A 17,786-nucleotide genomic window follows, 5' to 3' on the forward strand; every position below is an offset into this window, starting at 1 on the left:
CCTACTCCACCCCCTCACAGACCTACCCACCATAAACACCACTAAAGATGACATTATTAACATAAGTGCATATTAAGACATGACAAAAAACCAAGCTGTCATATTCCCACACCTTTAGGTCTCTGCATATGCTGATCCCACTGCTAACAGCCGCACATCCTTCTAGATTCCGTTCAGGGGTCACCTTTTCCTATAGGCTGCCATGACCCCTCTTACCCCCACTTTTTTTCAGGTTCCCATACTTCCAGGGTTATTTGTTTGCTCTGGAACATAACTCACTGCACTTTGTCTTTTTCACTTGTCTCCTCTACCCACAGGATTGTGAATGCCATATGAGCACAAACTGTGCTTTTACCTTTGTACCCCCAGAGCCTAGCTCTGTGCTGACACCCCCAGCAATACCACACCCCAGTGGCTCCCCGTGATCTGGGGTGCTTTACTTGCACCATGCCCATCTGCAAAAGGGGAAGCCTCTTCGTCATTCCAACTTCCACTGTCCTAAAAAGGTTGACCTACATGCTCTTTCTTTTCACAGCACTCAAAATCCTAGTGAATGGAGGGCCGTGTGTAATATAAACCAGGAGCTGGTGATCTAGAGCTCATGGGCCAAATCTGACCCACTGCCTATTTTTATAAATCAAGTTTTATTGGAACACAGTCATGCTAGTTCATTTCCATACTGTCTATGGCTGTTTTCTCATTTCAATGGCAGAGTTGAGCGGTTGCAACAGAGACTGTATGGTCCCCAAAGCTGAAAATATTTACTATCTGGCCTTTTACAGAAGGTTTCCTGACCTCGACTTTAAACAAACTAGGTCTCACCATCCTTACTGTCATCTTCTCCTTCCCCTGGAGGAGACAAGGCCCATCTGGCCCCAGGAGGCTATGCAACACAAAGTGCTTCAAGGTCAAATGCAGATTAACATTTCTGTGCACTGAATGTTTGTGTCCCCCCACAAAAATTTATATGTTGAAGCCCTAACCTCCAATTTGATGGTATTTGGAGGTGGAACCTTTGGGAGGTAATTAGGTTTAGAAGAGGTCATGAGGATGGGGGCCCCCCACAATGGGATTAGTGCCTTCCTAAGAAGAAGAGGAGACCAGAACTTCCTCTCTCCACCATGTAAGGAGGAAGGTGGCCATCTGTAAGCCAAGAAGAGAGCTCTCACCAATAAATGAACCAACTGGCACCCAGATCATGGGACTTTGCAGGCTCCAGAACTGCTGGAAATAAATTTCTGTTATTTAAGCCACCCAGTCTATGGTATTTTGCTATAGCAGCCCGAACAGACTAAGACACATTTTAAGAAATAAGCATGACTATCATTTATGTAGCACTCTCTATGTCAGGCACTTACATAAATTAACTCATGTAACCCTCACACTAACCCAGTGATGTAGACATTCATATGCCCCATTTTACAGACAAGAATCTGAGGAACAGAGGTGAAGCAACTTGCCCCAAATCACTCAGCTAGTAAATGGTAGAGCTGAGATTAAAACTTGGACAGTCAAGCTTCTGAAACCATATTCCTAACCAATTATCAGCTTCTCTGAGAGTCTCTACACTAAGTGTCCACAAAAAAGGCCAATCAATAAGTGAATTGTTTTCTATGATTCCTGTCAAGTGTTTGGAACTTCAAGTGGACTCCAGGATTAGGCTTCTCTGAACTCAGGGACAGCGCCAGAGGAGGTTTTAAGCAGAAGGAATGTCTGGGATACACCCCCATGTAGCCTCAGGACACCCGCAGGCCCCAGCTGAGCGGAACAACTGGATGGAGTAAGGGTGCCCTCACACTTTCTGAAAGCTTCAAGTCAGAATTGGTACATTTGGTAAATGTTGACTCCGGAGGCAAACCATTTCCATGGTCTGAAAGAGAGCTCCAGATTACATGCAACATGCCTGTACACTCATGCAAACTGAGATGAGCATTCAAATTCACTGTCAGCCAAATGTTTTGAGTTTTAATGGCCAAAAAATGAAAATTAGAAAGTGTTCCTCTACTCCAAGGGAGTTGCATATGGAATTCCAACCCAAATAAGTATGACCTTCTGTATCAAATAAAAAGGATGGTCTCTTTTGCTTGAGGTTAAAAAGGAAAAAATTCATAATTATGAAATTTGAAATTGCCTTTGCAACCCCTCACCCCCACACCTGCAAACAAAAAAGTTGATGCTAGGTGGGCATCAGCCTACTGATTCAAAAATCAATCTCCTTGCCATGAGGAAACCTGTTTCTTTAGAGATGGGAGACAGTAAGAATGAGAGAAGACTCCCATCCTTCTGTTACCTGTGAGGGCCTTGGTGTCAGCCTTCTTGCTCTCCTGGTTGCCCCTCTCAGCCCACACGTAGACTCTGTACACCTCTCCCGGCTTCAGGCCCGTCAGGACGGTGCTGCTCTGCTCCCTGTACACAGCTGTGTCCTTCGTCTCCCCATCAGTGGAGATGTAGCGTACCACATACTTATCAATGACAGCCCGGACTGGGCTCCAGGAGACCATCGCTGTGTCTTCTGTCACTCGATCAGTGACCAAATTGGTTGGACTATCAATCTCTTAAAAATATATGAGAAAGAAAAAGTAGAGAATGCATCTGGCTGGTCAAGATCACAACTGTTTCAAGAGCGAGTGCATCTGGGGGACCTGGTTCCATAGTCTATGCAATGCAAGAGGCCCTCTCCATCATCTGTGACAGGTGGACAACTGGCCTCTGCTTGAACCCTAAGCTGAGAAAGGTCTTCCTGGTGGACTTCCATTTTATAATCACTGAGCACATTAGAGAAAACTCCTCCAAGTGTGGCCACTTAAAGTATTACTCCTTCGAGTACGTCTACCCTTGGTGGGCATATAGAATACACCTAATTCCTCTTCCTGGAGACCATCCAGCAAGTATTCAAGAATAATTCTCATTCTCCTTCCTAATTCTCCTTTAATCAAACAGCTTCACCTCGCTAATTTATGCACTTATAAGTTAAAAAGCACTGTATTATATTATATTAATTATATTATATTATAAACTTATATTATCAACTTCCCAACTTCTAACTTATAAAAACAATTATATTATATCATATCATACTATATTATATTATAAATTTATATTATCAACTTCCCAACTTCCAACTTAGAGTTTCTAGACCTGGCACTTACATCTAAACATGCTCTCTTGTCTTTCCCTTTTCAGAGAAAAATTCCCAAAACTTAGTTCCTTCATTCAACAATTCACTGAGCATCCATCCCATGCCATGGCCATGTGATGGCACTCAGGAATCACCAATTAACAAAATAGTCAGAAATCCCTGCTCATGCAGACTTTATATTCTAGAAGCACCAACCCAGAACAAAATGCCCTCCATGTCCCAGACAATTTACCCCCCAATAACGTAGCCTCATACCACAGTCTCAGAAAAATCCCTAAGTTTTTCATACTTGTCCCAGTTACCCCAGGGGCTCTCAACCTTTGCCAACATTGGACACCTACTAAGTACCACCACCAGAGGGTCTACTTCAGCATGCCTGAAATACGCCCTGACATCTCTATTTTAAAAACAAGTATGCAGAACTCTACAGGTGATTCTGATGTACCTCAGAGGTTGAGAACCTTCACATTAAGCTACATCTCCCCCGTTTTTGCATATAATACATGTCCTGGATCCACCAATTATCCTCGTTATATTTTATCTTATGGATTCCATTTATAACTTAGTCTTTCATCAAACATGGCCACTTTCCTTTCCAGCTTCTTATCATTTGCAAACCATCTGAGTGCATCCATCAAGGTCACTAATAAAGATGCTTGTCCTCAGAACCCTACTTACAAAACAGATCAGGATCCTTTTGGTTAAAGACACACAAAAAAGTCTCTTACTCTCAGAAACCTAAGCATTTTTCTTCTTCCCCATCTTGTTGTAGTTCTCTTGGCTAAGAGTTTTCCAGAAGAGATGTTACAACTTTACATAGCTACATTCTTTAACATCAGCTACAATGCACCTTTCTTAAGCACAGTGGCCATGTTTTATTTGTGTGCAAGGAAATGAAATACATTCCATCACCAGAGACAGTGCATATTTTATTTAACAAATCAACTGCCATTCACTGACCACATATTAAGTGCCAGGTGCTTTTCATACATTACTTTAGCAGACTTCATAGCAACAACATAAGGCATTTATCAGATTCTCCATGTACTAATTGGGGAAATTAATAACAGTTACCATTTTTAGATCACTAATTATATGCAAGACTCAGAGAGATTAGATAATTTGCCCAAGGTCACACAGATAGTAAATGGTAGCCCCTGACTCATTCTTTAAACAATCACTGAGTGCCTACTTGGAGCTGGGGACTCAGCAGTGTTATGAGTTGTGTCCCCCGCCCTTTGCAAAGGTATATCTAAGTGCTAAACCGAAGTACATCAACATGTGACCTCATTTAGAAATAGGGTCTTTCTAGAGATAATCAAGTTAAAATGAGATCATTAGGGTGGGCCTGATCCAATATGACTGCTGTGCTTATAAAAGGGGGAAATTTGGACACAGAGACAGACACATACAAGGAAAGACAAGATGAAGACATGCAGGAAGAAGACAGCCACGTGATTGCAGAGCTTCATCTACAAGTCAAAGAACGCAAGGATTGCCAACGAACACCAGAGGCTGGAAGAGACAAGGAAGGAACACCTTGAGCTTTCAGAGAGAGCGTGGCCCTGCTGACACCTTGATTTCAGACTTCTAGCCTCTATAACCGTGAGACACTCAATTTCTGTTTTAAGCCACCCAGTTTTTGGTACTTGGTTATAGCAGCCCTAGGAAACTAATATAAGCAATGAAGAGAATAAAGACTCCCTACCAGGGAGCTTATGTTCTCTTGGAAGAGCCAGACAATAAACAAGTGGGGATAGTACTGGGAAGCCCAATAGGGTAAGGTAAAGGAATTAGAAAGTGAGGAACAAAAGATATTTGTGATTTTAGAAGGAAGGTCAGCAAGAAGGTAAGAGCTGAGCAAAGACTGAAATGAAATGAGGCATTGGGCCACATGCAATCTGGGCAACCTCATTCCAGGCAGAGGGAGCAGCAAGTTCAAAGACCCTGCTCCACATATTTGGGGAACAGCAGGAGGCCAGTGCATCCGGACAGAGTAAGTGAGGAGGTCGAGTGGCTGGAGGTGAGGCTAATGAGGTGAAGAGGCAAATAGATGCCTTTGAAAGTCATTATAACAACTTGGCTTTTGCACTGAATGAGATGAGAAGCTTCTGGGGGGTTTTCACAGGAGAATGACATGATCTGACTTGTTTTATAAAAGGACCCCTCTGGTTGCTGCAGAGAGTACAGACTATTGCAGGTCAAGAGTGGAGGTCACCTAGGAAGCTGCTACAACAGTTTATGTATGAGATGACAGGAATGTGGACAACTGTGGCAGATGAAAGTGGGTTGGGGAGATTTCAAAGACAGAGCTGCCAGAATCTGCTCATGAATTTGATGTGGGCTATAATGACTTGTTGGTTTGGGTCTTTAGCAATTTGCAGAAAGGAGTGACCATTTACAGAGATGGGGAGATCTGAGGGAGGGCAGGGTTTGCAGTAGAAGCTAGGGAGACAAATGGGACCAAGGGTTTACTTTTGGACATATTAACTGGTAGAGCCAAGATTTGAACCCAGTCCTATCTACCAAAGACTACACATTTCCACCTTATACCACTATAGGCTAAGTGGCACTACCATCGGCCTCTTCTTATGGAACCACGACTACTACTAAGAATGATAATACTAAACTACAAATAAAATAGATAAAGTATGACCTGAAAATTTCTTGCAACCTGAAACCCAGAAGCACTAGTGGATTGGAACTTGGAGTGGCAACTAGAAAGAGGAAATGGTCCCAGACTGTTGCCTCTGGAAGACAGGGTCTGGGCATACCTCATACCCATTTGGTAGAGTGGGCCTCTTGGGATGAAAGGGCAGTGCAGTCAGAACACAGACACCAACAGGGCCATGTCTTGGGCCTCTGGGGGCTCGAGTAGGCTCTAAGAGGATGCTCAGGAAAAAGTGTACACAGCAGGGGAGAGGACTCCCACCTCATCCCATTGCCCCTTTCTGTGCATAGCATGATTCTGAACATGACAGGGAGGTAATGAAGAAAGCCTCCAATGGTGATATGTCAATAGGGGGAAACTGGCGCCAAATCAGGAGTGGGGACATTTGGACTGGAAAAGTGAAGATGGGGAACACCCAGAGAGTCCTGCCTCTTGAAGTCCCTGGCCCTCATCCTCTCCCATATCTGTACAACCCGCAGTCCCAGAAGTGCCTCCCACCACCACTCCCTGCCCCAGATCAGTGCGTGCCACCACAGCTGCCAGGACCCTCAGCACAGGCCCATGGCTTTGAAGGGTCAGGGCTGCCTGTGTGTGCAGCCCTCTCAAGATCCATCACATCCACCTGGGTGGATGGAGGAAATATTATGTTATTATTATGAGGTCTGATAGAGTAATGTATGAAAAGCTCCTGGCACATAGTATGTGGTCAATCAATGGCAGGTGGTTTTTTAGACACATTAGAGTTTTGTAGGTTATTTGCAAAAAGTAAGCTTATGTAACACACCTTTTCTTAGAGATAAAAAGCACATAGGAATGAACGTGAGATGAGGGGCTACCTCTGGGGATTACACAATTTAGCTGTGTGGCAGCCACTATAATACTCTAACATCTAGGAAAGCAGAGATCAGAAAGATGAGAGAATGACCCTCAAAGAAGAAACTGAATGTTGTCTTTCCATCACTTTCTATGGATTGAGGCCAGTCCATCCCACTTGGCTGAACAGGGGTAAGCTGCCACCAGTGATTTTGGGAACCAATTCAGGAGAGTATAGATTTCTGACACAAGGCCTGATTTCTGACACACAGCCCTGAAGCTCCCTCCCCCGCCAACAGTCCCAGAGCCCCCAGGAATGGAGACGAACCAGGAAAAGGCATCTTGGCTATGAAGAGTGAGAAGGTAGGAAGGAAAAGTAGAATCACACCGTGTCAGGGTTACAGAGACCAAGCCCAGAGAGGAGATGTGACTTCTCCAAACCAATAAAGCCAGTGAGAGGCTGGGCCAGCCTGGAACTCAGGACTCCCTGCCCCTTTTCTCTCAACTCCCTAACAACAACAACAACTAAAGTCAGTAGGAGGCTCTTCAAAGAGCTGCTCTTTTTTTTGATAAATTTCAGGATGGGAATCAGACGCCAAGATACAGATGTAGAAGGAAAGCCTCAGTGATATTGTGACCCCGCACAATACGCCACATCATTGGAAGAAGCCAGCTTAGCAGGACAAAAACCTCCCTCTCTGCCAAGAAGGAATGTGAGGACCATAAATAGTTTTTGCCGTGGAACAAAGTCTTCTGGTAGCTGCAGCAGCTGGCCAAATCCTAGAGGAGTCCCAGCAGCAGCCTCAACTGGGAGACAGGCCCTGCCACCCCAGCCCCAACTTTCTCCTCAGGCTGCAACTTCCCACCTGCTGGATACCAGCTGCCCTGGTGGGACCTTTCTCAGGGCCACTGAGGTTAGGGAGATTTAAAACAAGATTTAAGAGGCTTGATAGGTAGGATTCACTTTTGAGTGCATGTATTGGAGTAAAGGTAAGCCCCATGTCAGAGATTTAATTTACAAAACTGAGGATACAGAAAAGGCTAATTAAGAGCTCTAGACACATCAGGAAAGATTATTCCACTTTATAACAAGATTCACCACAGGACTGGGTAGGGCACGGCTGTCCTCAGTCTATGCTGGCAAACCCAACAGTACGGGTCCACACTCCAACCCATGGCCACAGGCATTAGGGACAGCCTTCTCCATTCACAATGGCCACTTGTGAGTCACCCAGTTGGCGTAGTGGAAAATGGAACAACCAAGGTCTGAAATCCATGAGGATATTATGGGTTTGGAGGCAGAGATGGGGGACAGCGCCTATGCTACTGGTTTGAAGGTGAGTTCACGGAAGAGGTACCTCTGGACTACAGTAGCTATGCTTTCTCAGGTCTCCTATACTTCATTGTGGCAATAAAATTATTCAAAAGGCACCATTTCTAGAGAATGTACGCAAAGAGATCAAGCCACCTTCCTGCTATCCTCTAGCTTTGCTTCTGGAAAGCGAACCTAAATTCAAATGCCATTCACTAGTTCACTCTGAATCTCCTAAACTTTGTAGGCTTCAATTTTCTCACCTGTGAAATGGGAATAATAATGCTTACAATGCTTTTAGAAGGACCGAATATAATGTTTATGAAGCCCCACGGTACCTAGAACACACAAATGCTAGAGATCCTCATTGTTTTTCAGCTATTGGGTGTATGTGTGGGGAGGCTGTGAAAGACAGGAGCTCTGAGTGTTGACAGGAGCTCATCTTGAAACATGAAGGAGTTTGAGAAGGAAAGTTTTGGGGGCTGGGCCATTTCAAAATGAAGCATTGTGTTTGGGAAGCAATAAAAAGCGAAAAGGATAATAAGAGTTGCCAAAACTTCTATTTCATAACATAGTCTAAGGGGAAAAGTTCTGAGAAAACTGTTAACAAGTGAATATGCTACGCTCTATGCTCTGCTGTGCGTGGGAGCGTGGGAGATTATAACAAAGCAAGTGGTCCTTTGTTTTAGACTCACCATGGAAAGACATGACTTACAGACATGATTAAAAAATCATAATCATAAAAAAAATAAGAGAAGGGACTTGAAACGCATTTAGTCCAACCTTTCGTTTTACAGATGGAGAAATGAAGAATAAAGGGATAGCATCACCTCTTAGTTAGGGGCCTGCCTCTCTTGTCATTTGATGTGAAGTGGCTGTGACAGTCTGATGGAGGAGTTCAGGGACATTTCTCCCTGGAGACAATGGCCTGGCTGGTGCTTGCTTCTCCGGAAACTGATCTGTTTCTAAAGCCTTGCCTTTCTAGAAGTGCCTTTCAGTGCACTTTGAGTATGTTAAGAGGGTGAGCATTTTCAATCAACCCTTTCACTTTCATGGCATTAGTTCCACTGAGTGACTCGTTAAATGGAAAATACCTGAACTGTGCCATTTCCTCCCTGCACATGCTTATGCCATTCTTATATTCCAGTGTGTTTTTCCATCTCATGGAATGCAAAACACCTGGAGAAAAGAGAGATTCTTTTCTTTTCCCCCTTACATTAATTGTCTAGCCAGGTTTGAGAGTGCTTCCTGACCTTAGAAATTATTGTGTCTTTTATTTTCATGTTGGTAAGACACATAACACAAATTTATTTGCAATCCAATAAAATATCCCATCCTGCTTTTAGAATAATATTGACAATAAAAAAACATTTCTTGAATGCTCAACTTCTATTGGGATAATATGCTTGAAAGGTTAACTAGCAATTCAAGGCCATATGTAATTAAATGCTCTAGAAATTCAAAGGCAAAGATGGCTGCCATTTAATATTGTCCGAGAAGGCCTCAGTGGAGCAGCTAACACTGGAGATGACCCAGAAGGATGAGTGATATTACTGCTGTGAGCCCCTGAGGGGCAGGGACCAGAGCTCATCATCTTTGGAAGTATCTAAAGGGCTTGTGTCTCTAGGACCCAATGGTACTCTGCAATTAATGTTTGTTGAACTGAATTAATTGATAGCTAGAGATAACAGTGGAGAATTTCCTAGGCAGGGGTAACAACACGACCAAACCCACGAGGTAGAGATAAGCCTTCTGTGTTAGGGAGCCCCAAGAACAGTCCAGCTGCAGGAAGGCTTCCTGCTGGGAAGTTTTGAGAACAATGGCCCAGGCTGGAGGGGCCCACAGAGGCCAAGATAAAAGAAGTCTATGTTATCCAAAGACAATGAGGACTCAAAGAATTTTTTTTTTTTTTTTTAGTTAGGGAGTAAACAGTATGAAAATTAACCAGAAATAATGGACAGAGAAGTAAAAGTAGGTGGCATTTTAGTTTTGGGTCCACCAAAGTGGACATCCTGGGTTCAAATCCCAGCCCTATCATTTCCTGGCTGGGCGACCTTGAGCTTAATTTCTCCAAGCCTCAGTTGTCTTATATGTGACTTGGAAATAATAGGACCTACCACACAGGATTATGATGAGAACTAAATGAGATAATTTATGAGAAGTGCTTAGTGGTATAATGCCTTGTGCATGGTAGGCTCTCAATTAATTCACAGCTAAAGAGAAAGGCACTAGAAGCAACAAAGGACTTGCCATTTTCTAATTCACCAACGTGTTTCACTAGTTCACCATTCATGCAGGCTGCACAGTCTATACTGTATGGTTGAAAATTAAAGTATATTTTATCTTTTATAATTGCCCAACTCTATACTCTTTCACACTCCAGATATGCAACCTATTCGGCAGCTGAAATAGTGAACTCAATTCTTGCACCATCTCACCCTTATTCTCACCACCCTAACCAGCTACTGCCAGGACTGAACTGAAAAGAACTATGAAACTTTTCAAGGAAGTCTCAAAATTCAAAGATCCCTTCTTTGCCAGCTCCAAGGATTAGCCTCTAGCGGGTGGCTGTAGGCTCTAGATCACCACCTCTTGACTTGACTTGGCAGGAGCACAGGGTGACCACAGGAGGCTCACAATTCAATACAGGCTCAAGCACTGCCTAAAAACTAAAACTTACATAGGATATCTTGCATATATAACTACAAGGATTTCAAATTCTTTTCTGATTCATAAATTACAAACTTACTGTCACATGTTACTGATTTATAGCAACGTTTGTCATTGTATATTTTCTCAATCTGCAGATGCTAAATCTATTGCTACTCCCATGTGAAAGTCTTTAATACCTTTTGACATTTTAAAGCAAACTCCCTGAGTGTGTTTGTCATGAAAACACCACAGGAATGACAAGAAAAAAATGATAAATCACCTGTCTTAAGTAATGTGGAGCTGTGTGCCTAGGTCCAAGATAATAAATGCCTTAAAAATAACCCAGTGATTGAAGCTATTAAAATAAGCAGAAAGGTGCTGGAAATGGCCTTTCCCCTTGACTCCAGGATTCTGGAAGAGATTTTCAACAGCAAAACATATTTGAAATAGAAGAAGTTTGCTTCCCCTCTCCTGCCCCCCAAAAAGATGTCAGATGTCAGTACACAAAGAGACAGGCTGTCCCTACACACGGATCCCAGAGTTTTTATCCAAAGAGGAGTCAGCCAAGAAAATACCAGAATACAAACATGAGATGCATTCATAGTGCCTCCCCGTTGTTCCTACCTGTCCTGCCATTCAGGAGAATCGGCTTGCCCTCGAGGTCTCCCCTCATGGGGACGACTGTGATCTTATATTCTGTCCCCGGCTGCAGACCTAGAAACAAGCAGCCAGTGCTGGGTGTGAGTACAGACTCCAGACCCTCGAGCCCCAGCACTGCTCTTCCCCAGGATTTCTCCTGTGAGGGTGTGGAGAGGGCTAAGCTTCTCTCCTCAAGACTATCATCTACCTAAGGCAGCTAAAGAGCTGCAGGAACAGTGGAATATGAGGCATCACTGCGGAGCTTATCAGTCATGAAGCGCGGGCCAGAGTGGATGAGATGAAGTTAATGGAGTTCCAGCTCCTTCCTTGGACCACTGAGACCTTATTTCCCAATTGCATTTACAGCCCAAATGTTTTTCTGCTCTCAACAATCCTTTTCCCTCAAAAGTTTCTTTCCTCCCATTGTAATAATTAGCTTAATTTTTCCCGCTTTATTTTCTTTGCTTTAATTTGCCCTTTCTTTTTCTTTTTTCTTTATCTTTGTTTGTTGTTTCTCTGTAGTGGCAACTTGAATGATTGTTCCTCGTGACACAAATATTCAGACTCTGGTGGTGAGCTGCAGGCAAACAGCAGCATGTACGAGGCACACACGCGATTTGCCACCCCACAAAACATTGAGAACCCCAAGATGACCTCTCAAGACAGAATGCAGGGAGTAGATGGCAGGACAAGGCCCCAGAGGAGGACTCACCGTGGAGCTAAAAAGCCTCAGGACCCCTCACCTGCACCAGCCCCTTCCAAGGCCATGTGCTGAATTGGGTATTCGTGCTTGTGTATTACTTTTCTTAAAGAGGACACTGAAAATTGTATCAACTTCAGGTGTCACAAAACGTTACCCAGCCCTACATGGCCCCATTCTGTTTGCAGCTGTCTGATTTCCAGCTCTCCCAGAGTTAGCTCTGTCACCTGGGATAGGAGCGCCCTACCCCAGGCCGCCTAGCTCAACTCCTTCCACATATGGCAGTGAACAAACCAACCTCAGTCAACCAATCTCTCTCTCTCTCTCTCTCTCTCTCTCTCTCTCTCTCTCTCTCTCTCACACACACACACACACACACACACACACACACACACACACACAGTTCTTCCAAAAGGAATGTCTGTGTCCCATCAAATCCACCCCGAGACACAGACAGGGGCTTCCAGAGGGTTAGCTGATTTGGGAGAACATTTCGGATGTGTAATCTGTTACCCAGGTGCTCCAAGCTTCCAGAGGCAGTGCTGGAATGCTGGAGCAGAGACCTCGGGCCCCCAGAGTGGGCTCACCTCTGGGAGTTCCCGGGTCAGGGTTCAGGTGATTCCCAAGGCCCCAGGACCCTCTGTGCACACCTGAGCGCTACAGATGCTGGTCCCCTCTGCACACACTGTCCCCGCCTCAGCATCCACCAGCAAACATCTCACATCCCCAGTGTTGGCTCTTACCCGTGATGTCATATCGGCTCTTGGGGTCACTGCTCTTGGGCACGGTGACCTCGGCCACCTCTTGCCCTGTCAGGGGGCCATACTGCAGCTTGTAGTAGTCCACCTTGGTCGGAGGGTTCTCCCACTCCACATGGAGGGAGTTCTCAGTCTCATCCGTCACCCAGGCAGTGCCAAGCACAGCAAGATCTAGGGCAGGGGTCAGGGAACGCAAGAGAAAGCAGTGAACAGCAGGGGCCTGCAGGTCTGTAACAAGACACTGGCTACCAGGTCAGCTCCCTTTCTTGACACACTGAAAGCTGGCTTCAGCCCCAGGACACAGTCCTTAGAAGGTGTCCTAGAACTACCAAAGTAGCAAATAATTGTTGGTTTTCACATTGTCCATGGAGGATAGACTGTCCTTCGGGAAAGCCTCTCCCCCATCCCACCCCGTCAGATGCCATGCAGTCCGCCCTGTCCACGCTGCTGTGGCCAAGCCCTGAACCTCGCCTCCTAGGCCAGCCAGCCAACCCACTCGGCCAGGGTTCACACAGCTCTGAACTAAACACTCACCCTTTAGCTGCAGAGCCCCTGTCCACAGAGACTCAGCCTCAGGATGAGAAGCTCAAGGCCCCTCCATGTAGAGTTTGGGAAATGCATTTCCAATTTTCTGGAGTATATAACACTGGTAATACAACCAGCTCTTTCCTCAGTCTCCCAAATCACAGCTCCTTCCCCTTCTCTCAAATTCTCCTATAAGGATTAAACATAGGCAAAGCTATAAAGTAGGAGAATTTTAAGTTGGTCCTTCTGAGTATCCTTCCTGCACCTTCTACCAAATTTTAGCACCTCCACCAGGTACCTGGTGTCCTCAGCTGCCCCACCGGTCCATCCTGTGAAGGAAGAGAGTTACTGTGCACATTTATTCATAGTAAAGTATTTTTTTTAAGAGAGTGCAGTGTTTTATTTTATTTTATTTGTACTTTGGCCATGCTGAGCCAAACCCAGGGATCAAACTCAGGCCTCTGCAATCCCAACCGCTAGACCACCAGGGAACTCCCATAGTAAAGTATTAATGGCTAAATGTTCACCCCTCCACTCAGAAAAAGATGAAAATATAATGCTTATTACAAAGGAATGGATCGCTGATGTGGCTCTGTGGGAAGAACCGCTGGGTGGTGTTGAAGAGGGGTCTGGGGTCTCGGGGAATACTTTGAGTTCCAATGTCCATATCCCAGGCCCATGTCACCTGGCCTGAAGTTTGTAACAGGAAAGACAAGCCCCCAGACTTTCAGCCTCGCCCCTTCCTCACCTCCAGTGCCTTGGTTCTGAAGGTGTTCCCACCAGACTGACTGACCCCTTGTCAAGGACGTAGGACAGAGAATTTGTGCATCAGTCAAGGGGTGAACTCTACACTCTCAAGGTCCCATGGCTCTGAATGGTTCTGATTCCCTCTGTTATGGATAAAGAAGCTCACGGAGCGTTTCCTCTGAAGCACTCCTGCCCAAGCTCTGCCTTCTACCTGCCCGCCTCCAGGTTCTTCCCTCAAAGATGGGAATTCCTTGAGGGAACAGGTCAAGAGGCGAGTAATGAAAGTGACTCAAGGATTACAGAAGGGGCCCTACATGGCTCACAAGTGAAAAAGCAGGATTTTAATGAAAATGTTCAAGATGATTATGGGGATAAGTGCCTCTCCGGCTGAGGCTCCCCGGAGGAGCAAACCAGAATGGGTTTCACTTGAATCAGATGAGAAAGACGACTTCACAGTCACAGGATTTTACAAGTCCCTAGAGCAAGAAGCCTAGAGGGGTTGCTAAGACTTTTCAGAACAGGTGTCTCGGCTCTTCGTTGAGAGGCTGTGAGCACTGTCCTGTCTAAATGCAGAGGCAGCCACAGACAAAAATGGGGAAAGAGAGCTTCCCTGGTGGCGCAGCGGTTGAGAGTCCGCCTGCCGATGCAGGGGACACAGGTTCGTGCCCCGGTCCGGGAGGATCCCACATGCTGCGGAGCAGCTGGGCCCGTGAGCCATGGCCACTGAGCCTGCACGTCCGGAGCCTGTGCTCCGCAACTGGAGAGGCCACAACAGTGAGAGGCCCACGTACCGCAAAAAAAAAATTAAAAAAAAAAAAAATGGGGAAAGAGAAAAGGAGCCCGACAGCTGGGAGCTGGCCTGGCTCTCACAGGTGAGCCTTGGTGCTCTCCTGTTGAACATAAACAATTCCACAGGACATCAACAGCAGACAAGGTGCTCTGTGGCCATGCCAAATTAAGACCAAACGAGACGATTCCAAGATCACATCTGCACCCAGGCAAAACATGAACGAAACATTGTCCAATTCACGAAAGTGACTAAACATCCTCCCTCCTGACTGGTATGAGTGACTGTTCCTTTTTTACCAATGACAGCTTTAGCCTCCATCTAGTCTGCTCTCTTTCTACATAAGATTCACTAAGATACCAATCAAAGGATTACCCCCAGTTCCTGACAGCATGCAATCCAAAGCAAATCCCTGCTTCCTTAACTCTTCCCCTAAATCACCTAATACAAGCCCAGCTTCTACACCAGTCCCCTCTTACACTGTCTTCCTGAGACACCCATGGTCCCCCACAGTGTGTGTGCTCCGATGCTACAACCATCAATAAACCCAACCCAACTTGTTCAACTACAGGGGTGCCCTGAGGGGTCTTTGGCTGGAGGGCGTTGACAAAGGCAATCACAAATTGCCCTCCCAAGCATGACGAGTCCTTCGTGGCTCTTTCCAACACTGAGCTATCCCTACCCTATTCTACCCTTACCACCAAAAAGGACAGGCAGTCTGATGATTCTCCAAAGACACTGCATGTCAAAGGCCCATCCACCTGGATGTCCCTGGATTTTCCTCAAGAGTTTAGGGCAAGATGGAGGCAGCTCATTTTTATTAGCATCTAGGACAGTGCCTGGCACATAGTAAATGTTCAATAAAGTATGCTGAGAAAAGGAATGAATCCGAATCACTCAAACAACTAGGTTTCTCCAAACCCTTGAAGATCTAGGCTGCCTCAAGTACTTTCATGAGAAAATAAGAATTTCTAAAGAATAAGCAATGATGCTTGTCCTTCCAAGCATGTTGATAGCACTTAGTGGGGCCCTGGAGACTCCACCCCTCCAGATCCATCCTCCTTCCTGCTCTGTATCCCAGATTATGACCTCTACGAAATGCATTAGCCTGGTTCCCTGGACCTCTGGTTTCTGGTCATTTCCAGCCATTGAGAGTCACCAGAAGAGGGCAACTGATCTCCTCACTCCCTCCTGGTGGGGACACAGTAGACTGCCTGCATCCCTCTACCATCAGGCAGCCCTCTCCTAAAGCCCTTTCTGGGTCCCAGTACCAACTTCCATCCCCTGCCCCTTCAGACTGGGGTGGATCTCCACTGATGCTAGTCCTAGAGTGTTTCATCCTCCAAACCCTACCTATACCTCTATAAATAACCTCTTCATTAAACTTTCTTCAGCCACCCTGTTTGTACCCTCTCTTTTCTGCTGAGATGAATCTAATTGATACAGGTAACTTCAGCAGACCCCCATCCATACCAGCTTGATCTTGCTGAATGGTCGCAGTGGCTCAGTGAGGGCCTGCGGATGCAGGTGTACTCCACGGCTGCTTGTATGTGGGTGCACAGCAATCAGACCTCACTAATCTCAGGGATGGAGAAGATGCTGTGAGCCCCAAACCAGCAGGCTCCATCACTGGCTTGGAGGACCCAATAATCATGGAGGAAAGAGAGTGGAACAAGAATGGAGACTTTTCTTCAGAACCTAGGATTGCAGCAGCTATGTTTTCCAAACCCCAAATCAGGGCAATGGCCTGGGGTAGTAGAAGGGTACTTGTGGGGACGATGCAAGAAAATGCTTAAAACAGAGCCTCTGCTGGGAAACCTGGGGCATCTGGCTGCTTCCTCACCTGTGGTGGCAAGTAGATGCTGTGGGCTGCTGGAAATCTCTTTCTTCACGTTGCGCAGGGTGACTATGTACTTGGTTCCAGGCAGCAAGCCAAGGATCTCATAGCTGTGCTGCTCCTTGGGCACTTGGATCTGCTTGATAGAGAGCTCCTTCCCCAGGGGGTAGTAGCTGAGGAGGTAGTGGTCCACCTGGCTGGAGGGCTCCCAGCTCACCAGCAGGGAATCCTCTGTGCTTTTGAGCAGCTGCAGACCCTGGGGGGCGACCACTGCATACAGAACAGGAACAAGCATGCAGATGGTGAGGAAAGAAGGGTGGGAATCCAGAGCCAATATGTATTCATTGAGCAGCTACTTTATACTTAACACTATGACGGTGGGTGTGGAGGATACAGAGCCTGTGTAAGGCACCATTGTGGACCCCCAAAAGTTATTATCTGGTTAGCAGTTAATATTGACCCCCTATGTTGCCAGAGCTGCTCCAAGTCTCTGTTCAAAACCCTCCAACCTCCACCTTTAGCAGGAGTTAACATAAATCTTTAAATTAAATGGTCCAGGGATGAGAAAGGAAGCTGCAAACAAACAAACAAAAAAGATGGAAGCAGCTGGGACCAAGATGGTGAATCTGACCTCTGACAGACCCTGAGTTTCACTCTACGCTTATTTTACTACATTACCATATTAAATGACCCACCTACCAGCAGCCATGACTGGGACTTTAAGGACCAAAAAAGGATGAAAAGAGAGTGGCTCCCCACTCCCTCGAAAAAGCACTGCTCCTTCTTAGGTAGACTAAAGCATATGCCTCCCCACCATTAGCCTCACTCCTACTCCCTTTGTCTTTACTCATTAGGATTAAATCTCTCTTGCCAGGTGTGTGAGAAGTTGATCTGTGAACTTAGTTCCCACTTCTCCATTCTTTGGCCACTGAATAAAGCTTGTGCTTTGTGGATTTCAGCTCAAGTTTTGTTACTGGCTGCTAGAACCAGAGCCCTCCCCTAACCAGGCAGAGAGCCTCAGTCAGCGCTAGGGCCCGAGCAGGGGCCATAAGACTCCATTCAGTAACACCTGGGGCCATAAGACTTCATTCAGTAACACCTAACACAGGCACACACCATCAGGTCAGACTATGGTCCTCAAACCAGCAGTATTAGCATGGAACTTGCTAGAAATGCAAGTTCTCGGGCCGTCCCTCAGACCTGCTG

At 45.8% G+C, this 17,786-nt stretch overlaps 1 protein-coding gene across 1 annotated transcript in view; it reads right to left on the reverse strand.

Moving 5' to 3' along the window:
- Window positions 1–17,786, reverse strand: part of TNN (tenascin N) — a 58,059-nt gene that overhangs the window by 37,627 nt on the left and 2,646 nt on the right. Inside the window, exons 3-6 of the mRNA XM_007451366.1 lie at window positions 16,587–16,850; window positions 12,670–12,855; window positions 11,212–11,301; window positions 2,291–2,554 (exon numbers count right to left, since the gene is read on the reverse strand). Of these exons, the coding sequence (XP_007451428.1) occupies window positions 2,291–2,554; window positions 11,212–11,301; window positions 12,670–12,855; window positions 16,587–16,850 (804 nt within the window). The remainder of the gene's footprint in view (window positions 1–2,290; window positions 2,555–11,211; window positions 11,302–12,669; window positions 12,856–16,586; window positions 16,851–17,786) is intronic.

This window comes from Lipotes vexillifer, unplaced genomic scaffold (genome assembly GCF_000442215.2).
Source record: "Lipotes vexillifer unplaced genomic scaffold, Lipotes_vexillifer_v1.1 scaffold1113, whole genome shotgun sequence".
NCBI lineage: Eukaryota > Metazoa > Chordata > Mammalia > Artiodactyla > Lipotidae > Lipotes > Lipotes vexillifer.